This window comes from Musa acuminata, chromosome BXJ3-2 (genome assembly GCF_036884655.1).
Source record: "Musa acuminata AAA Group cultivar baxijiao chromosome BXJ3-2, Cavendish_Baxijiao_AAA, whole genome shotgun sequence".
In the NCBI taxonomy this organism is placed as follows: domain Eukaryota; kingdom Viridiplantae; phylum Streptophyta; class Magnoliopsida; order Zingiberales; family Musaceae; genus Musa; species Musa acuminata.
The window spans coordinates 14,062,723-14,086,406 of NC_088350.1; the positions used below are offsets into that span (position 1 = coordinate 14,062,723).

Sequence of the window (23,684 nt, forward strand, 5' to 3'; positions counted from 1 at the left end):
GAAAAGATCTAGTTTCTCTTTGCAGATTGACAACGATCTTGGATTAAAGACCTTGCAAATCAAACAAAGATATATGAACATATGGCATCAAAAGGTACGCATCGTTAAATCATATCTAAATATTTGATTTTAATCCTAGCATAAAAGATTATTTTCACATTTAATATAGCATATTACAGATTTTTATGCTTACAATTGGTATCAGAGCCTAGGTTCTTGAGATCAAATACATTAGATCTATTATTTTGGTTTTGATGCATGAATGATCCCTTTTTCTCCGATGATCGATCTTGTTGTGAATCTCGCTGCGAATCTATTGATGACAAAGCTGCGCTGGGCAGAACCCGTCCAAGCGTCGGTCGCATGAAGGTAGGAACCATCGCAGCAGCTGTGCGTAGAGGCAACCCTGCAGCGGCAGCGCTATGACGATCGCACACGAGAAGTGGCAGCCTCGCGGCGGTAGCACCATGGCTGCAACGACCGTGCGTAGGCTAGAACTACCGTAGTGGCCACGCGCGGGAAGCGGTAGTGCTGCACACACAGGCGACTACAACGCAGGCATATTATGGTTTTAGCATATTTACGATTTTGCCCTCGAGGCTAGGGTTTTGTCAAAGTACAGTTCTACCTTTTACAGATTTAGTAATTCCAATTTATGTCCTGACAACATATTGATAGTTTTACCCTTATAAAATTGAGAATTTCAATTTATATTCTTAATTATAAAATTGATAAATATGATTCATTATAATTATGATTAAATTTAATCAGGATTATATTTTGACTATTTGATTGGAATTAATCTTTGATTTTAAAAAAAACTATAAATTATGGTTTAGTTTTATAGTTTTCTCATATGAATTATTGATTATACATGTGGTAAATAAAATCAAAATTCAATTATTGTTCTTAGAATTTTATTTACTTATTCATATGTATATATTTAAAATTATGAAATAATGTTTACTTTCACATGAAGGCATGATTTATATGTTTTCATGATTATCATATGAGTTTTCTTTTGCTGATTAATGTTCAATAATTATTATGATTATTATTCTATTATTGAACTACTTAGCATTAATGTTCAATAATTATTATAGTTGTTATTCTATTATTGAACTACTTAGTATTAATATTCAATAATTATTATGGTTATTATTATATTATTGAACTGTTTAGCATAAATTAAAGAAATTTGATAAATATTATTTATAATTCATCTCCCTAAGTTTTATCTGACCTATAGCTGTCAAAGTGGCATAGGATGATAAACTTTTGTGATGTGAATTATAATAAAAGTTTTATAATTTATAGGATATTTTGAAATATATTTTATATTATTGTATTGATCTTGTAGCCACCAAAGTGACCTAGATGGATTACTTATAAAATAATAATAAGGAATCAGTCCTAAATGACATTAAGGAAATAATATTCATAATAGCACATATAATTATGAGATTTAGATAATCCTAAAGGAGAATCTAATTCAAATAATTATGTGATGGGTAGGATGATACTGTTTTGGATATTCTTGTAGTTTAGGGTTGTATACCCAAACGTAATAATACTATTCCACAAGGATGGTATCAATCCTCCATAAATGTTCTTGAGTGAACACTAGATATGTCAATATTTTACCCAAAGGTGTAATATATATGATATCAATAGTTCATCAATTTTTGACAAACTCAAAGCATTAATATTATTCTATATTTTTGCAATGGTACTTCCGCCCATACATTCTTATGCTTCTGGTGTTCCTGTACTTTCTGGATCAAATTATTCAGAATGGTTAGAGCATGTGAAATTTACACTAGGTGTATTAGATCTTGATTTAGCATTGCTTGTTAAAAAGCCTGCAAACTTGATTGATGAAAGTACTATAGAACAAGTTAATGAAATGAAAACTTGGGAAAAATCCGATAGGCTTAGTTTAATGTTTATAAGAATGACAATTGCAAATAATATAAAGACTTCATTATTGATTGCAACTAGCGCAAAGGAATATTTAAAGATTATTGAAGATAGATTTAAATCTACTAATAAATCATTGGCTGGCACATTAATGAAAGAACTGACTACGGCTCAATATAATAACACTCGAGGAATTCAGGATCACATCCTCAATATGGCTGATAAAGCTGCAAAACTTAAAACATTAGGCATGAATGTTGATGAGTCTTTCCTCGTGCAGTTTATTCTCAATCCTCTTCCTTCTTAGTTTGGCTCATTCAAGATTTAGTATAATACAAATAAGGATAAGTGAGACTTGAATGAGTTAACTAGCATGTGTGTTCAGGAAGAATTGAGATTAAAGCAGGAAAGTTCATATAATGTCATGACTGCTACTTAGGGAGCTGGTAACAAGAAAAGAAAATTGAAGCATCATCAATCAAAAAAATTTGTCAGATCTAGAAATGTTAAACAGACTAATGAAAAGAAAGCTTTTACTATAAAGTGCATCTTTTATGGCAAGAAAGGACATGTGAAGAATAACTGCATTAAACACAAGACTTAGTTCGAAAGGAAAAGTATTAACTCGTCCTTTGTATATTTCGAATCAAACATTATAGAAGTTCCTTCTAACACTTGGTGGATTGATTCTGGTGCTTCAACTAATGATGTCAATAATATGTAAGGATATTTTTCAATCCGGAAACCAAAGGAACAAGAAAGATTTATCATTATAGAAAATCATCTTAAAGCAAAAGTGATATTAGTAGGAACTTATCGTCTACGCTTAGAAACGGGTCATATGATGGATCTTATTGACATATATTATGTTTTGACTATTTCTAGAAATTTAGTTTCTCTATCTAGAATTGATGAGTTGGGATATTGTCTTTCTTTTGGTAGTGGTAAACTCAGTATATTTTATGATTCAATAAAAGTTGGTTCTGGAATTCTGTATGATGGTTTATACAGAATTAATTTGGATCTTGAGTTTACAAAGACATTAATGACCCTGTAATCAAGTGTTAGATTGAAACGTAGTTTCAATAATGAAATATCTTCTATATTGTGACATAGACAATTGGGGCATATCTCTACGGAAAGAATTGAAAGATTAGTGAAGGATAATATTTTGGAACATTTAGACTTCACTGATTTTGATGTTTGTGCATATTACATTAAGGGAAAGCAAACTAAATATATAAAGAAAAATGCCACAAGAAGTAAAGAACCCCTTGAAATTATTCATACTAAAATCTGCGGACAACTCCATATTCCTTGTTTTAGTGGAGAAAAGTATTTCATCACATTTATAGATGACTTGTCCAGATATGGTTATGTTTATCTAATACATAAAAAGTCTCAAGTCGTTGATACTCTTGAAGTGTACATAAATGAGGTTAAGAGATAATTAGATAGAAAAGTTAAGATTGTCAAATCTGATAAGGGTGGTGAATTTTATGGCAGATATAATCGATCTGGTCAGAATATTAGTCCTTTTGCTAGATTCCTAGAACAGCGGGGTATTTGTGCTCAATATGCATTACTAGGTGTGCCACAACATAATGATATTGCTGAAAGGCGAAATTGTAGATATGGTTAGGAGCATGATGAGTTATTCCTCTATACTTGAGTCGATGTAGGGTGAAGCTCTTAGGACAACTATGTATATCTTAAACAGGGTTCTTAGTAAGTCAGTTCCATCAACTCCATTTGAGTTATGGACTGGTAGGAAGCCCAGTCTGAGACATTTACATATTTGGGGATGTCTTGCAAAGATAAGAGTATTTAATCCACATGAAAAAAAATTGGATCCAAGAACTATTTCAGGATATTTTATTAGTTATCCAAAAAAATCCTAAGGGATACAGATTTTATTGCCCTTATCATAGTACGAGGACAGTAGAATCTGGTAATGCAAAATTCCTAGAAAATGATGAAATCGGTGGGAGTAAAAAATCTCGGAGGATCAATTTTGATATTGAGGAGATTCAAGTTAATTCTCCCATATCATCTCCTATTCAAGAAATTATTGTTCCTCAAATCAATGAGAGTATTGATAAGGGTAAATAATAAAATAACATCGAAGAACTCTCATATAATATTGATGTCGCCATTGATGATCTTATAGAAGAATCACAATTGATAGATTTGAGAAGATCTCAAAGGAAAATGAAACATGTCATTTCTGATGATTATGTGGTATATCTACAAGAATTAGATTATGATATAGGAATAAAAAGAGACCCCTTATCATTTTCACAAGCCATAGAAAGTAACGATTGTGAAAAATGGTATGATGTAATAAAAGAAGAGTTAAAATCAATGGTTCAGAATGGTGTTTGAGAACTCGTTGAATTGCCCAATAATTGTAAAAGAGTTGGTTGTAAATGGGTCTTTAAGACAAGATTCGACTCAACGAGCAATATCGAATGATATAAAGCCAAACTTGTGGCCAAATGTTTTTCTCAAAAAGAAGGCATCAACTATAATGAGACTTTTTCTCCAGTTTCTAGAAAGGACTCATTGAGAATCGTCATAGCATTAGTAGCTCATTATGATCTTGAGTTACATCAGATGGATGTGAAAACAACATTTCTGAACGGGGATTTGGATGAGAAAATCTATATGGAATAATGTAAAAATTTTATAGAAAAGGAAAAAGAAGGTTGGGTTTGTAAACTTAAGAAATCCATTTATGGCCTTAAACAAGCTTCTAGATAATGGTATATAAAGTTTCATAATACTATTACTTCCTTCGAATTTAAGGAAAACACTGTTAATCAGTGTATATATATGAAGGTAAGTGGGAGCAAGTTTATTATATTGGTCTTATATATAGATGATATTTTACTTGCTAGTAGTGAACTTGGTTTATTACACAAAACCAATATATTTCTCAATAAAAACTTTAAGATGGTTGATATGAATGAGGCAGCCTATGTTATTGGCATTGAGATATTCAGAGATAAATATCAAGGATTATTAGGATTGTCTTAGAAAGAATATATTAATCATATCTTGGAGAGATTTAATGTGTAGCTTTGCTCAGCCAATAATATACATATTACTAGAGGTGAAAAATTCAATCAAAACAGTGCCCAAAAATGACTTAGAAAAGAATCAAATGAAAAATATTCCTTATGGATGCGTAGTTAGAAGTCTATTATATGCAAAAACCTATACAATTCCAGATATCAGTTTTGTAGCTGCAATGCTGGGAAGATACCAAAGCAACCTAGGAATGGAACATTGGAAAGTTGCAAAGAAAATAGTGAGATATCTGCAAGTGACAAAAGATTATATGCTCACATATAAGAGATCAAATTAGCTTGAAGTGATAGGATATTCAGATGCTGATTTTACAAATTGCCTCGACAGTAGGAAGTCCACTTCAAGATTTGTATTCATGTTAGCTGGTGGGGTAATTTTTGGGGAAAGTGCAAAGCAATTGCTTATTGCATCATTAACAATAGAAGTTGAATTTGTGGCATGCTTTAAGGTCACAAATCAAGCTTTATGGCTGCGAAATTTCATCTCAGGACTTGATGTGGTCGACTCAATTGCTAGGCCACTGAAGATATTTTGTGATAACACCGTAACAATTTTCTTCTTTAAAAATGACAAATACTCTAGTGGTTCCAAGCACATTAAGATAAAGTACTTGGTGGTTAGAGAAAGAGTCCAGAAACAGCAAGTGTCAATTGATAACCTGAGCACCACTATGATGATTGCTGATCCATTGATAAAAGTCTTACAGTGTAAAATATTTAAAGAACATATTCTTAGAATGAGGCTTGTGAGTAAGTCATAAAAGATATGGTGATGCATGTTTATGTGGATGCTATTGACATTCTTCTTGTTTAATTAAAGTTATTTGTTTATGCTATCCTGGTTACATTTATGTTTATACATATTATGGTTGAATGTAATAATAGGATTGTCTTGACAAAACAAATTATAGGAGTCATTATGGACTATATTAGAAAAGACTAACGATGTTGTGGTACATAGAAAGGAGTATGACATTGATAAATACAACCGTTATGATTCGCATTGATGGTTGGACATAATATAGTATTGTTGTGTTTATTGGACTTATTGGCTTGTTTTAAAATTTATGGCTATGTATAAAATGCTTTTCAAAAATTCTTTGGAATCTAATTAGGAAAATTTATTTTCAAACAAATTTTGTTTTATTTATTTTAATTTTGAATATCTCTTTTATATGTTATCAATTAATGGGTCAAATGAGAGAATGTTAGATTTTATGGCCCTTTATAATTAGATAAAATATATAATATAACTAATTGGATTCTATTGAAATATTTTAGCCAATAGAATAGAAGTCAACTGATTCCTTAGGAGACATCTTATTCTAGACCCTCTGCTCTCACCTATAAATAGATAGGACCTCTAAGGACTGAACGTGTGCACGTCTCACAACGAACATAGTTGAGGGATTACAGTTTTCCCCTCATCTCTCTCCCTAAATCATCAATCTAAGTGGTCCTGTGAAAAGATAGGAAAAGAGGAGAAAGGATCTAGTTCCTCTTTGCAAATTGACAGCGATCTTGGATTAAAGACGGTGCCTTACAGATCAAACAGAGATCTCTAAACAGATAGTATCAAAAGGTACGTATCGTTAAACCAGATCTATGTATTTGATTTCAATCTTGGCATAAAATATTATTTCTGTATTTAATACAGCATATTACAGATTTTTATGCTTACAATACAAGCTAGTAAGATAACAAGTTTTACATCAAGCAAACTAACAAATTTTGCACCATGCAAGCTAGCAAATTTTACATCATTTTAGAAGATGCAAGCCAGTTCTTTCTCCCCCTTTGTCATAGGCAAAAAGGAGAATCATTCAACAATGCAAGTGTTTGAAAGCATATCAAGTAAGTTTTACACCAATTTATCCAAGCTAGCAAAACTATCTCCCTTAATGTGCAAAACTTTTCCCAATACATCATTTTTCAAATCATCATATGAAATATATCAAGAAAAATTAACTTGGTGATGAGGTATACAATTCATGAAGACAAATTACGACTATCAAAAGACAAATTATGATTCTTTTTGGATGACTTAAATAGCGAAAAGAAGAATCATAGTAAATTATCTTAATTCATAAAAAAAATCTCATGTTATAATTATAAAAATTCAAAGAAAAATCATGATTCATTTGATAAAAAGTTTGTCGATTCATGCATTTGACTAAATATTTTTTAAACCATCATCACTTCAACTCATCATGCACAATATCAAAATGTAAAATCATCATGATACAAACAATTATTTTCAAAATATTCATCATTATTTTCAACTCATTCAATTTGTCAAATTAACAAAGTTATTTCCAAGAGATTCAAAATGAAATAAAGAGATTTATCAATCTCTCTAAATGCAAGTGATTTCCTTTCTCCCCTTTGTCATTGCAAATAAGAAAGAAGAAGTTTTAATGGTGCAATTTATTTCTTTCTTACATCAATTCTCTAAGCATCACATAAATACAAAAGTAATCATATGAAAATCATGACATGAAAGATTAAAAATCAAGAAAGATCAATTCATAAATATTTCATCTTGACAAATCTCCTTTTTAGTAAATAGAAGGAAGAAGGATTCAAAAGAATTAATTAAGTCATTAATCCAAAAATCCATGAATCAAGGCTCTTCTTTTGCAAATAAAAAGATGATCTTGATTTAAAAAGAAAATTGAAGTTATGAAGAATCGAGAAATTCGAAAAAGGAACTCATACATTTGGAAGATTTAGCATGCCTAATTCTCTTCAAATGAAACCAAACTATTCCTTATTCAATTTTAAATCGTCAAATTATCAAAATCACTTTTAAAGAGATTCATTAAAAATAATATAAATAGATTCATTAATCACTTTTTGAAAACCATCCATCTTATATAAAACCGAAAAAACAACTTTCATTGCAACAAAGATCAATAAGTCATGAATCATAAAAATCATCATGCATAACTTCAAAATCGCATGCATAGTATAAAATCATCATGGTATCAAAATTTTAATATTTTCATTACATCTTACATCATTATGTCATTAAAACATCATGATTTCATTGAGCATTTTCAATCAAAGTCAGAAATCATCAATTTAGATACACATTAATTTTTTTTTAACAAAAACATATATAAAATTAATCATTAAATTTAAATCTAATATTTTGTTGTATTTTCATAAAGCATGTAATTGCCATTATCATTTTCAAAATTAGATAAAAAAGAAATGCATGATCCCCTAAATTGCATGATTACACCAATAACTAACTCAATTAGCCCCCTAAACTGTTTCGATCTTAGGCATATGATTATAAAACATGAATCCTTTGTCCGGCATTGCATTGGTTCATCCGACACTCATTCGATCCTTCGGCACATCATCCTCTTTTGCAGTCTTTTGCCCAATCGGCATGTTGACCTCTACAACTCCGATCTCCTTAGTGCAATGTCTGCTCCTTTGGTCCGATATCTGAATTTACGGCACGAGTCTTCTACCGACACATCGACCAATCATCCAACCCGACGTCCAATCTTCTAACATGTTCACTCCGGCCCAATATGATTCTTCGTGCTTTAATCAATTTACCTCTCCTTGATCGAAGCTAATCTTGTGTCACTCAAAAACACAGATTAGATCACAAACTCATCAATTGATTTCATCATCAAAATATGAGATTCAACAATTCATGGAGGGTGTATTGAATGTGTTAGATGCTTGTATCTATGAAGACGCAACGAATGCTTTAGATGCTTATATCCATGAAGGATACATTAAGCATTTGGGATGCTATGCCCGCGAAGGACATATCAAATGCTTTAAATAATTATGTTAACGAATGATGCATCGAGTGCTTGGGATGCTTATATTTGTGAGGAACATATCGGATGCTTTAGATGTTTATGTCTATGTGGGGACATCTCAAGCATTTAGAATACTTATATCCATGAAGGAAGTATTGAACACGTAGATGCTTATGTCTAGTAAGACGCAACGAATGTTTTATATGCTTATGTCCACGAAGGACACATTAAACACTTGAGATACTTATTCCCGTGAAGGACATATCAAATACTTCAGATGATTATGTTAATAAATGATGCATCGAGTGATTAGGTTGCTTATGTTTGCGAGAAACGTATGAGATGTATTATATGTTTATGTTTATGAAGGGATTGTCTCGAGCATTTAGAATACTTATATCCATGAAGGAAGTATTGGACACATTAGATGCTTATGTCTAATAAGGACACTTTATGATGGTTGATATTATCATTTTTATCATTAATAATATAATTTATTTTTTAATTAATTTTAATATTTTAATTTTTTACTATATATAATTTCTATAATATTTAATATTTTTGAATTAAATATGTGGTCTGACCAATTGATCCACTAGTTCAACCAATGACCCAAGGCTCGATCGGATTGCTCCCCGATTAAGTTATGATAACTATTAGAGAGGTCTTGAAACCAAAACGAAAATTTCAGAGATCCAAGAATATACCAAAAAATCATTAGAAACTTTATGTGGTTCAATAATCATTACCTCTGAAATAAAATCAATTTTTTTATTATATGAGAAAAACTGAATACAATGAATATTTCTCTTGAACAAACTCGGACTCAAGTTAGAAACCTATATGTGGATCCACTAAGAAAACCCTAAAAATATCGAAAGTGTTTACCCTAAACGTCTCCCTATCATTAAACATATAGTCCAATTAATTAATCCATTGGTTCAACTAGTGACCTGAGGCTTGGCCAGATCGCTCTTCGATTTAGTTATGATAATTATGAGAGAAAAGATTTTAAAATAAAAAAAAATTCAAAGATAATATACCAAAAAATCAATAGAAAACTAATATGATTCAATACTGATTGTCTGTATCTAAGGAGAAAACCTAATTTTTTACTATATGAGAAAAATCAAATACAATGAATATCTCTGTACTCTTTTATCTAAACATGAAACTCTTTTCTTAACTCGCTCTATATCCATTAAAGAAAACCTCCGAGTGTTCCTATTAAGCCTCTCGCATTCATCAAAATATTGAGATATGTTGAGTAATATTGAGTACTTATAACAATAAATTCTAATTCACAAAAAACTTAGTTTTCTATCTGAATTAAGAATCCTAATCTATCAAATAGTATGAATGTAATTACACATCCAAAAATACTTTAAACAAAAATCTCTATGGTTAAAAGCTTAGTTTTGTATCTTGTATTTGTTTGGTCTCATTGAATCATTCTGCACGATTAGTGAACTTTAAAAGAGTTTCATGCACATGATGATAGTTTAGGTAAATCTTCTATTTGTTCGATTCGATGAGTTGAATAAAATTTTAGGTGCTTTGGTAATCAGCTTCTCGAAGGCGAAAGAGTTCTTGGGTCATTAGTTAAAAAGGCTAAAGAGTTGTTGGAATTTTGGCTAGCTGCTGGCTATCGTAGACAGCTTCTTGAAAACTCGAAAGTTATTATTATTATTATTATTATTATTATTATTATTATTATTATTATTATTATTATTATTATTATTATTATTTAAAACAAAAAAGGATCAAAATTAGTAAAACTCGAAAGTTATTATTTTTTTATAAAACAAAAAAGGGATCAAAATTAGTAAATCTCGAAAGTTATTATTTTTTTATAAAATAGAAAAAGGGATCAAAATTAGTAAAACTCGAAAGTTATTATTATTTTTTTATAAAACAAAAAAGGGATCAAAATGAGTAAAACTTGAAAGTTATTTAGGTACGTGAGTTTGTGTACAAAGTGGCTAATTATGTTGGAATCATTGAATGGGCTCTCATTATGTTGGCATAATCGGGCAGGCAATGTAAACCCGGTTCGCGATATGGCCGGCTCAAGTGATCCAAACTAGGAGACCCAGTTCGTAACGGGCCAAAGTTTCCAGCTTGAAGTACTCGTCCGCCTCTTTGGAGCCGAGGGCAAGTTCACCTCCGTCGGCAGTGATAGATAGATAGATAGAGAGAGACAGAGAGGGAGGGAGAACCAACAAGTTACCCGAAGTGACCGCGAGAAGCGGGGGGTGAAGCGCAGCTGCGGACGCTTCCTCATGGCGGCGGAAGCTCCGTCGGGCCTCCGCATCCTTCTCCACCAGAACGTCAAGGAACGCGGTCCCGTGCCCTTCTCCAGCCACGCCGATCGGGACCGAGTCATTGTAAGCGAGCTCGAACTCTTTCCTTGCCCTCCGTCTCTCGACTCTCGTGGTTTCTTTTTGCTGTAGCGATGCCTTTGTATCGATGATTTACGGGAGATACTTAGGGTTCGGTGAAGACGATCGTTAAGTTTTTGGGAAATGAATCTTGGTTCCACGTCGAAGCGGTCAGTGAATCAGGTTTATTTTTTTATTTTTTTCTTGAATGAATCAAGGTAGGTGCTTGCAGATGAATAGAATCAAGAAACAGTGGAGGGAGGGTTGATGGGATTCCTGCAGGAAAGAAAGTTCTGCCATTGGATATTATTTGATTTTAGACAGAATAAAAGAAACTGTCACAGAAACATATACAACTTTTCCAGATTGTATAGGTTCTTGACAAAGAAAAAGGTGGCTGGTTGATGGCCGTTCGGGGGAGTCTGTTGTAAGTTTTTAATTGGGTAAAATTAGATTGTGGTATTCTAAGTTTGTTTCCCGGGACTTTTACTGTTACTCGAGGATGGTGGGTGTTTGAAGGAACTCTATTACTTCACTTGGAGAAGTCATCTCGGTTGTTTACCCTCCCTTGTGGGGCAACAAATTGACAAAGACTCATTTCTACCTGTTGTAATTTAGTCAAGTCGATCACTTTAAGAGGCTCTCTAGGTTGAGCACTTAGTTTGAGCAGCATGCTTGTGACGGTCTTAACCTAAATTACAATCAAGAACTGTGGGGTATTTGCTGAAAGTTATTGTGAAAATGCGTATTGAAATAATGATGAGCTTTTGAAACCTAAGAATATGGTGCGATGGATACTAAGGGATGTACAGGAATTTACAATTGACTCAATTGAGATAAAAGGATGATTGCTCCAGACAAAGCGAGGAGGTAACTTTTGTATTAACTAGATGGAATATGTGCCATTTTAAGTGGGCTTTTATCAATCACATGGCAGTAAAGGAGGTATTCTCCCAAAACTGGAAGAAATTACTCTAAATAATTTTTTTGAATCTCATATTTGGAGGAGAGTGCAACGATTCTGCAATGAGTTGGAGGCATGGTAAATTGTCACTTTAATAGTGTCAAAAAGTTGATAAAATTTTCTGAGCTTGTCAGTTTTAAGTTTTCATTTTTTTTCCAATGCACCACTACTAAAACTATCAAATACTTACTTTAGTAGACCCTACAAGTGATAATTCTGATTCAGTTCCGTTATGAAAATAGCTATACATTGTGATTGGTTTAAATTTTTGATGGCATTCTTTTTGTCAAGTATCATTACTCATATTGTTGTACTTGTCATATTTCTGCTCGTTGTTGTTGTAGTATAATTTTCCTATATTGTTTTTCTAAGTATTAATTGCTGCCTTTTCTATAGAAGAATAGTGCATTTTGTGCGAATGTGTTTATGGTTAAAGTCACATATTTGTTCTAACAGGAAGTATTTAGAAAATTATTGCTGAAAGGTGACCTTCCTGAAAATTTTGCTCTTCAAGCAGTCCAAGAAGCTATAAAGCCTCAGGTAGATAAAATTAAATTGTAGCACCTTTATTTGTGATGGAAGATGCAATACTTATGCTTATTTTGTTACTCTGTATTTATTTATTTGCCAATAAGCCAGGAATGTGACAGAATTTTTGCCACTAAACTGCATTTGTAGTTACTAAGTACCATTAAATATACAAAGTAAATGTGTGTATAAAAGTTTAACAATAATGGTCCATTCAGTAACTTATATTGCATAGCCAATATTCAGTCAGCCTTATTTTTACCTCTATTTGAGATAGCTTCCTGATATGACTAGCAAATATTTCTATAAATGTCTGTTACTTTTATTTGTGATGGTAGATGCAGTACTTTTTACTTTTTTTTCTGTTGCTTTGTATTTCTTTATTTGCCAATAAGATAGGCATTTGAAAGAATTTTGTCATTGAAGTACATTTCTAATTGCTAACTAGAAAATGCTTGATAATGTGCAATGACACCTCAAGGGCCAGTATACGTTATGTGATCCTATACTGTAAGAGGTGGAGATTGATAAAACAACCCCCCATTTCGTTGCTGTCTTCACAAAGCTTGATTTTTGCTTAACAAAAAAAAGACAAAATTGTAGTCTGTTTCTTGATTTCGGCAACGTAAAAAGTGAAATTGATGTTGAACTAGGCCTGATCGCTAAAAATTTAAATGCATAATTGAAAATTACAAACTGTTAAACACATGCCATTCTCTGAGTGATAAGTATTTGAAACTGTGATATCGATATGCCCATCATATGTTGGTGTTCATATGCTGGTTTGTGTCATGTCTTAACAAATGGTTGGCTGAATATGGTAACATTTTTTATATGCGACAAGGATGTGTAGCACTTGCTATTCCCATGTATGATCTAGAGATTCTGTTATTTTGGCAATATTATCAATTGTGTGTCTAGATTAGGGGTCTATATAATCTAGCTATGTTTACGTGGAGTTACAAAGAAGAAACTGATGCTAACCCATGGTCGACAAGAAAAATTGTCGAGGATTTGAGAATCATGTGTGTTTCTTTTTTGTTCTGATTGAAAGTGCTTGAGGGATTTTTAGTGACAATCACCCTGATATCTCCACTCTGATGTCTCTATATTCACTTGGGCTAACTTGAAACCCTGACTTGCAATTTAACCATTAAACACTGACTGGCAATTTATGTGCGAGAGACCAGTTTCATGCTTTGACTTTGACCTATGAAGAGGCAAATTGTGGTGTCTACAAGGGGTGGATTTATAATCATCTCTATGACAACCAAGAATAGAGTGGACCTAGGATTTAGATTTTGACTGTTTATCTCCCTTCGATAATTGAATGCACCACATACTGAGGATTTCAGAATTATGTGCTAGAGTCATGGTAACAAGATCAATCTCTATGTATGGACATGGACAGTATTGGATGCTGCTTATGTGTTAGGGAATTGGGGTCTCAAATTTCTTGTGTTGGTGTAGTCCATGTAGGGAAGGATTTGAGTGAGTCTAGAAGGGGAGATTTAGATCCTACTTTATTGTTGCCAAAGAGTGAACTAGGATGAAAATTTAATCTTAGCTAGGTTTTGCAGGATTTCATCTTTGACAGTGACCAGTGTAGGATGTGTCACTAGTTGTAGCATGCTCACTCCCTTTGTGGTAGTGTTTTAAAAAACGCCAGGTGCTAAGGTCTCAAAACGCCCGGGGCGCTAGGCGCTTGCCCAAGCGAAACGAGGCGCTTCAAAATATTAAAATAAAAAATATATATTATAATTAATAAATATGATCATAAAAATAAAATTGCCACATCAAATTCAAATCACATAGTTGACTTGAAATATATATTATGGGATGTAATTCTTTGACCGCTATGCCTAAGTTGACTCATAATTTAAGCTCAATCTCATTTGATAAGGTGACTTCTGACCCAAATCTAGAAACGAACGAGTCATTTGGCATCTTGACGCAATGAAATTAGAGCAAGAGTGCTATTTATTGCGATTTAATACTTAGTGTGCTACTTATTGCTACTTAGTGCACTACTTATTGCTTTTCACAGCGCACTAATTACCACTATTGCTACTTAGTGTGCTAAGTCTTCTAGCTAGTCTTCTACCCTCCCATCCGCCGCCTTTAAAATCTTATCTTTTCTTCCAACGAGATCACTTCTGCCCTCCCATCCCACCTTCAAATCCCTAGCTCTTTGCCTTCTAATGAGATCACATTTTTTGCCCTCCCACTGAATTCTCCGCGGCCAAGCACTGATCGATTTTGTTATATTCGCCTTCAGGTTAGTGCCCTCCTTTTGTCCTAGACCCTCTCTCTTCCAATTTCTTGTGCTACGCCACTTTCACTTAGGTGCTCACCCGAGGCGCTCGACAATTGGGCTCAAGCGAGCACCCAGGTTGTCACGGACTTAGTTGGTTTTGCCTAAGTCGTACGACACCTTTATGTGTCTGTCCGCAAATGGTCAGCCTTCCCAAAACCTCTTATGGTCCCTTAAGGACCTGCAAAAGAGAAGATGAATTAGAGAAAGCGTTTAACTTGGGATCCAACAAGCAACCATTTCAAGAAACACTTGATAGACAATGTAAATTACAAACATAGACTTAGTAAGTTTTGAACGGTCGCGCGACAAAGGATTCAAGGTGGTTTGCCGCGGCCAAAAGCCCTACAAGTGCCCACATGACACTACTGCAAAACACCTTGGACCTTTTGTTGTGCGACTGTTCAAAGCTTGTGAAGTCTATGTTTGTAATTTCCATTGTCTATTAAGTGTTTGTAGAGATGGTTGCTTGTGGGATCCCGAGTAAAACGCTTTCTCTAACCTGTCTTTTCTTTTGCAGTTCCTTAAGGGACCATAAGAAGTTTCGGAGAGATTGACCCTTTGCGGTTGGACACGCAAGGGTATCACATGACTTAGGCAAAACCAGCTAAGTCCGTGACAAGGCGACGCTTCAATGAATCGCATCGCTTGGAGGTCGTGCAAGACACTTAAGCCTTGCGCCACCTCACTAGAGCGTCTAGGCGAGCGCCTTTTGAAAACACTGCTTTGTGGATGGGAAACTATGGGTCAAGTGCAGGAACCTGGCATGTACATGTACACATTATATTCAACCTTTTGGCTTATGTAGACTTTCTACATTTTTCAGTTGTTGTATGTGGCAAAACATGTAAATTAGATCTGTCCTAGAGGATGCTATGAATTAATCTTAACATATCCCTTAACATCACTTTATATACATGTGAGCCTAGATCTTTTGTATTTTGTTCTGTACATGAGAGCTTATAAATCAAAATACCTTATATTGTAGATAAAATTAATGGTCTTGAAGTCAAATAAACCAAATTATTTCATAACCCAAAAGGAAACCCCAAGTTTTTTGTGTTTAACAAAAGAGAATTAGAAAAAAAATTAAGGGGCTACAAGGATGTCTAGTTGCTCTGTGTAGTATTGCCATGGCATTTGAGGAGCACTACTTATATGGTTAAGTAACGGCCCATGCCCAAGAGTTACCTGCACTATTCTATCATAGGGCATATATTGACACATTAATCTCAGATTCTCAGGTCGCTAAGATGGAATTTTATGTCTGCCTATTCATGCCAAACTTGGACTAGCATGCTAAGATGTCTTTATTTCTGTTATTTCTTATTTTCTTATTAGCTTGCAGAATTTGCTGCATGTTATTATGTTATATCTTATTAAGCCACGAGTAAGTAGTCATTTATTTGTAATTTCAACTCACAACAGAAACAAACTGTGCTGGTCCAAGATGAGAACCAATCCCTGGAAAATGCACTTCGGACATTACTTCAGGAATTAGTGGTGAGCTGATTTTTTGTTTACTTGTTTCAATTGATTGAATTTAACTTAAATTCATTTGAAATAATAACTGTCATAATTCTAGTTGAATGTAAAACAATTAGGCTAAAGGATGCATTTAGCTGATTGTTCAAGTTCTACACTTTTCATTTAAGGAAAAAAAAAGAGATTTTTTGACTTTGTTCGAGTACCTCATGTATCAATTCCTGATCCATTTAATTCATAATTCCTGGCCAATGAACCGCTTAGGTGAGGGAAACTAATGGCTGACCAAGTTCTAACAGGCATATATTGTCATCTGGGCACATCAACTTGTGCAAAGCAGGTAAGTAGCATGCCTATAAGGTTTTAAATTAGAAACCTTCCTATTTGTAAATCATTGTATATGAGTTCATGTTGGGTGGCATGTTACCCTGCTCCAGTACACATACTATGCAGATGCTAGACTGGCATTGGGGCAAGCTTGGGTGAGTAGAACTTTGGTTCACAACTGAAAATTAATGAAAATACCTAAATATGTGCTTGGGTGCATGGAAAAGTTCATGAAGAAAATGTCTTCTTTCAGAAAGATTCTTTAAGATGCTTGTTTGGTTGGAAAACTATTTTCCAAATTTTTAGGAAAAAATAATTTTTTTTCTGGCTGGAAAAAAAGAAAACTTCTCCTGAATTTTTTTCCCCTTCTTTTCAAGGTATCTTTTTCGATAAGTGACTTTTTCTTGCATTTCAGACATCAAAAGGGGTAAAGAAAAGAAGTTCTCTTTCTTTTTTTTTTTCATACAATCCAAACCACTTTCATTGAATAGGAGTCTTGGGGGAAAACTCTTCTCCGTTGTTTTTCATTTTGAGTTTGTGACCAAAGGGACCTTTTTGAAATCTATTTATTTTTGGTATATTCAGGCGGGTATTGAGTTTAAGTTAGAATGTGCCACCTGTACTTTATGTTAGTGTGTATTATATGGGGAAGAAGTGGGATTGCGCTCTCTGTGGATTGCCAAATAGATTAGACTGATGGAAAAACTGTTGTAAGTTCTGCTGTTATGGTACGTGGATTTGTCTTGGGATTCATATTAGTTGATGACATCATTCTATATCTTCATCTCCAGTCATCTGCAGTTCAATCAGGTGAAAGGACGATGCAATATGGCCAAACGATTGATGAAGGAGAAAGTATCCATGGACAAATACCACGCTTTCTTGGTTGGTAGACAACTGCAGTAAACATTCTTTGCTTTGCAAAATGATGCTGCACCAAGTTTGGTACTTTGTATATATGTGTATGTTGGACACACATGCAAATTTTCTATAATATGATGAGACCTATCCTTTCTTTCCTCTGCTTGTAGATATTGTTCTTCATCTCTGTGAAAGAGGACATGTTGAAGGTGGCATGATATTCCAGCTGTTAGAAGATTTGACTGAGATGTCAACCATCAAGGATTGCAAAGAAATTTTTGGATACATTGAGAGCAAGCAAGATATCTTGGGTAAGGTGAGTAATTTGGATGTTTAAGCTATAGTTTTTGTTTAAAAGTCAGTTTTTGCTGATTACATATCCGACTAGAATCCTTGATTTGTCACTCTATTGTTTAAGCAGCTTGTTTAATTTGTTGCAGCAAGAGCTTTTTGGTAGAGGGAAGCTTGTGATGCTCAGAACGTGCAATCAACTCCTTCGAAGACTGTCAAAGGTTTTAGACATAAAACATCTTTCTCTTATTATGTTGTATTTATATGCACATAGATCCCATCTTGATGTAGGACAGTTGTGTGGAGGGCAAAGAACATATATTTTTTCTAGTACTTGTAATTGTAGAAAAAAGAAAAAATATTTTGAATAATAGAAAAAGTAAAAAAGATAAATATTGGACTCGAGGTTCACAATTTTATGTACCGGTACTATAGCAATTAGTTCGGACTGGTAGCATACCAGTTCGTACCTGTGTACCGAGTTTTGATACATTGGTGGTTAAAAAAATAAAAAATACTGAAAAATAAAATACTTGGTATAAAACCTGTACCACACTGTACCAGGCTGTACCAGCCTTGTACCTGGTATATTGGGCAGTATGGAGCCTGTACAATCTGGTACAGGTCCAGTACCATGCATATCACCCGGTTTACCCTGGTCATCTGTGGGACCAGTAAATATTATCCATAATGAACGGTAGCATGTGTTATTAAAAACCTTGACTAGAACCACTATTGTTCAAGGATTAACATCAAGGGTCAAAAGCCTCACATCAGTGCACATTTCATATGTTGACGATGGAATAATATTATTATAATAGATGTGACCTGACATCAGTCACAAATAATGTGGGAAAAAGAATATATTTAATCCTCCATTCATAAATTGATATCCTGGTTACAATCCCTTTCTCCTTTTTTTAAACCCTGAACAAACGAAAAGAAAGGATAACTTAATGTTTCCTTCTCTAAGGAAGTATAATTTCATATTTGGTTTGACAAATAATGTTCCTTGTTGATAAAATACTTGCTTGTTGGACTTCTTTTCGTTGTAGATACTTTGGTCAACAAGAAACTTCCTTGTGGTGATGAAAAAAATAGATCCAATAACATGCCTTGGCACATCATTGTGTGAGTGCCATAATAGTAATGGCATTGTTTGACATGGTACAATTCATGTCATGCCATGCCACAACTGATGCAAGCAAACCATGTGATAACTTAAACTTTGATAAGTAGTCATTAGGTTCAGGACTTCTTGGAATGTTTATGATAAGTCAGTGCATTCTTCGTTATAATCTAATGTTACTGCACCATTATCTCATTGATGTACTAATAATTGGAGTTTCCAGGCAAACGATGTTGTATTCTGTGGACGTATTCTTATGTTTCTTGCCCATTTTTTCCCACTATCAGAGCGCTCAGGTACCTTCACCAATACCAACCACAGTTAATTTACTTTTTTTGTTTGTGACATGGTTTCTTTTGGAACAATATTTTACAGCTGTAAATATTAAGGGAGTTTTCAACACATCAAATGAAACTAAGTATGAGAAAGATTCTCCTGATGGTATGCACAGAGAAACATAGTGTTGGCTGTTTCTTTTGTTTTTTTTTCCTTTTCACTTAAACATGTTTGTATGTCATTTAATTGACTCATTATCGGTATAATTTTCACATTAATGTTACAGGAATTACTGTTGATTTCAACTTCTACAAAACCTTTTGGAGTTTACAGGTTAGGTTTTCGATTTTCCCTCTTCAGGGCATAGCTTCACCTCTCCATGAGTTTAGCATCTTGTGCCTTTTATTGCTTAAACCTGCTGAACATTGTGATACTAGTACTGACATCTGAACCAGATAATCCAAAAGTACTTACGTAGACTAATCTATCAAGTAAAAGCTAAGCATGGTGAAATATGGAACATCATGTATATTAAGAAATCGATAGAGGTACTTTTGTAGTCTATCGAAACCTTGTGAATGTTTGTGCTAAAACTATTCTCGAGTTGATGGATAATCAAGATTTTATTTTAGCTGCTTCTAGTGATAGGTTACTAAAGCTTGGAGGAAATTTCTATGCAGATCTGATTAAATATAATAAAGGACTCATTGACAGCCTTTTTAAATGTCTTGATTCAATTTTTGATGAACACTGTAGCATAAACCTTTTTATTCTGCTTGAACTCTTTGAAGTGAATAAAGTTGTCAAGCAGTTGGTTTCCACTAATAATATGAATATGGTAAAAGCGTAATAAAAGATTGAGGGTTTCGTTGTGTAGACTAGGAATTTTGCACATTACATTGTTTGGCTTTGGATTAGCATTTTAGTAATATCTAGTATGAGGGTGCTTCCATGAGCATTTCCAATTTCTTCTCTTTGGACTTTATTGATATTAGCAACCAAGGTTCACTATACTGTGATGAACCGCTCAGTATGAGCGATACATATTGGTCCAACAGAGGATTGGTATTAGTGGTACATACTGGTTTGTCGGTATGCCCCACCATATCGTGTGTTGGCACATTAGTATGGCTCAGTACATACCATAGTAATGGTCGATCGGTACACTAGTACGAACCAGTAAGGCGAATAATGTTAGCAACCATATAGTTTGCCAAGTATGAAAAGACGAAAAATTAGAGAGCATATTAGGTTTAATGCCTGTAAATGATATGCGGATCTTAATTATACTTATTAAGCCTTTTTAATTTAGTTTGCCTTTGATACTATCAAGGTAGGCAATACCGAATGATACCGCCCGGTACGGGCGGTACGTACCGGTCCGATGGCATACCGGTACGCGGATCGTCCGCTACCCGACGGAACGAAAAAAATAATAAAATAATATATATTTATTTATATTTATATATAAATATTTTAGAACGTCGCCTCGGATTATATATATATATATATATAAACGAGGCGACGTCGCCCCGCGTGGGGAAGGAAAAGGCGACGTCGTCGAGGCGATGCAACGTCGCCTTTTAAATAAAATATATATATATAAACATATATATAATCTTTTATATATATATATATTAATTTATATATATATATATTAATGAGGCGACGTCGCTTCTGCTTGGGAGAAAAGAGAGGCGACGTCGCCGAGTTATATATATATATATATATATATATATATACCGCTCGGTATACAATTTCGTACTGTACTGAGCGAACGTCGAAACTTTGGTGCGATACGAAATTGCAGACCTTGGATACTATAATGATTTTCCCCAAGATCCATGGTTTTTTTTTACAAGCATTACCTTAGACACCTCCCCATCATAGATCCCATGGTACATTATAGGTGCCTCGAATGTTGGGTTGCACCATATTTTTTCAGTTTGGCATGGTGTATCCTTTTGAAATACTTATTTATCAATTGGTAGTATGAAAAATAGTGGATTTCTTTGTTTATTCGTAATTGAAGCTTGGAAAAATGGGAGACCTTGCCAGTTATTTCAATAAGCGCTCGAGCGAGGCGAGGCGAGGCCCGAGTGTCTTGCTTCATTTCTAGGCAGTACGCTTCAAAGAGGCGTCGCCTGGGCGCTCGCTCGAGCCCAGGCGCCGGGCGCTTTGGGCGAGCGCCCGGGTTAAACCAGTGACCAAACCAACGTTTTAGGTCTGGTTCGGTCTCCGGTGCTTTAGTTGGTTCAATCGAACCAACTAAAGCACCGATATAACCTTCCTCTCGCGACTTCCCAATCTTAACCTTGCTCGCCGCTCCTGCTCTTGCTGCCGTTGCTCGCTGCTACCGCTGCGCTGCTGTTGCTGGCTACTACCGCTGCTATTGCTCGCCGCTGTCGTTGCTCACTTCTATCGCTACTGTTGTCACTGTCGTCGCTCGCCACTCTCACTCCCACTGTCGCTGCTCATTGCTATCGCTGTTGCTGCCACTATCGTTGCTCGCTGTTCCCACTGCCACTGCCACTGTCATCGCTCGCCGCTCCCGCTGCTGCTGCCGTCGCCACTATCGTCGCTCGCCACTCCCGCTTCCGCTGCTGTTGCTCGCTACTGTCGCTACCATTATCGTCGCTCACCGCTCCCGATACTCTTAGTCAGCAGCCTCGATCTTCCTCTTACTCACACTCTTCTCACTTTGATAGTATATTGTTAACAGTATATTAATAGTATACTACTAACTTTATATTAGTAACATTATTTTTATTTATTAGATTAATAATATATTATTTTGATTTTAATACTATTAATTTTTATTTATTTGAAATTATTGTTATTGTTTTGAATTTTGAGACTTTTTGTTAATGTGATATTGTAATTTTACAAGATTTTCTTAATTTAATATCATATTTTTATTTAAATAATTATATTTATTAATTATATTATATTATTTATATTTTAGCGCCTCGCTTCGCTCGGGCGAGTGCCAAGCACCTCGGGTGTTTTTGGACCGTGGCGCCTAACGCTTTTTAAATCACTGGACCTTACTATACACCTGTCAAAAATAATTTTTGGCACCCATCAAATTTCATTAAAGTGGTTATTGCATCATTTAATATGCCTTTGTAGTTTGTTGACTTCGTCTATTTGTAAATGGATTCCTAAACCTTCTCATATAACTTGGTATTCACTTACAGTATTGATACTTCTAAAACCTTAATCAGAAAATAATTTTGCCAATGTATGCTGAAATTGGAATTTACCATATTAAAAAAAAAACCTTCAATGATATTTAGACTATCTAAACAATTAATTTGTCCATCAGATTTCTCTTCTTGCTACAGCAGTGCATAAGAGCATTTTCACTTTTTCTTGTCGTACTATTCTAAGACTTAAAGGATGGTATGGCCATTAATGAACTGAGTTAATTGTGTTATTTTCCTTCCTTTTCTAATCAGGAGCATTTCAGTAATCCAACTTCAACAACCCTTGCACCGTCCAAATGGCAAAAATTCGCATTTAACTTGATGGTATACTTTTTGCCTCTTTTTAAGGATTATCCGTCTTTATATCACCTCTTGCATTTTTGGCAAACATGTATTCAATTGTAAGACAGCATAACTATGAACTCTTTCCTGATTTATGTTTCGAGTTTTTAGGTTGTGTTGGACACATTTGAAGCGCAGCCTCTTAATGATGATGATGGAAATGTGAATACTCTTGAGCAAGAAGAGGAGGATGCTGTTTTCAACATCAAGTACTTGACAAGCAGTAAATTAATGGGACTAGAGGTGATACGCTAGAACAAGTGTTTTTGGGATGTACTGTTAAGATAAGTTCTTCTGGTGCTCACTTGGTCAAACACCCTGTCAAAAACCTACAAAATTAACAAGGTAGATGATAATGACGTGCACTTAGTTTGGCACAGTTGTGTTGGTGTTGGAAAGAGTATCTGGTCTCATCCACAGATGGGTGTTTGACCAAGTGATGTCAGAAGTGTATCTTGTATTTTTTTTCCAATATATCTTCTATTTTAAATGCTTATTTTGATATCATTGGTTAACAATTTCCCTTTTCTATAGCTGAAAGATCCCAGTTTTCGCCGCCATATCCTTGTTCAATGTCTTATATTGTTTGATTTTCTAAAGGTATGTTGCTTAGTCTGCTAAATATCAGCTGGTTTAACTAGGTGACTGCATATGTTTTGATATAAATTCTTTCATTTAATTCAGGGTACTCTTTTTTTTCCTGGTTAATTAAAGTAATGTTTTACTATTTGGAGCTTCAAAAGAGTGCAATTGTTGGTGTAAGTTTATTGTTGC

General features: G+C 34.3%; 1 protein-coding gene across 4 annotated transcripts in view; it reads left to right on the top strand.

Moving 5' to 3' along the window:
• The first annotated feature begins 10,951 nt into the window (after positions 1–10,951).
• Positions 10,952–23,684, top strand: part of LOC135631715 (THO complex subunit 1-like) — a 31,126-nt gene continuing 18,393 nt past the window's right edge. For 2 of the 4 annotated variants that reach the window (XM_065139500.1, XM_065139504.1), the window contains exons 1-12: positions 10,952–11,190; positions 12,605–12,688; positions 16,419–16,493; positions 17,594–17,687; positions 17,834–17,979; positions 18,104–18,175; positions 19,307–19,379; positions 19,459–19,524; positions 19,646–19,692; positions 22,821–22,892; positions 23,022–23,153; positions 23,445–23,510. In XM_065139500.1, the coding sequence (XP_064995572.1) occupies positions 11,086–11,190; positions 12,605–12,688; positions 16,419–16,493; positions 17,594–17,687; positions 17,834–17,979; positions 18,104–18,175; positions 19,307–19,379; positions 19,459–19,524; positions 19,646–19,692; positions 22,821–22,892; positions 23,022–23,153; positions 23,445–23,510 (1,032 nt within the window). In that variant the 5' untranslated portion in view covers positions 10,952–11,085. The remainder of the gene's footprint in view (positions 11,191–12,604; positions 12,689–16,418; positions 16,494–17,593; positions 17,688–17,833; positions 17,980–18,103; positions 18,176–19,306; positions 19,380–19,458; positions 19,525–19,645; positions 19,693–22,820; positions 22,893–23,021; positions 23,154–23,444; positions 23,511–23,684) is intronic. The other 2 variants (XM_065139501.1, XM_065139503.1) reach the window with 2 other exon arrangements.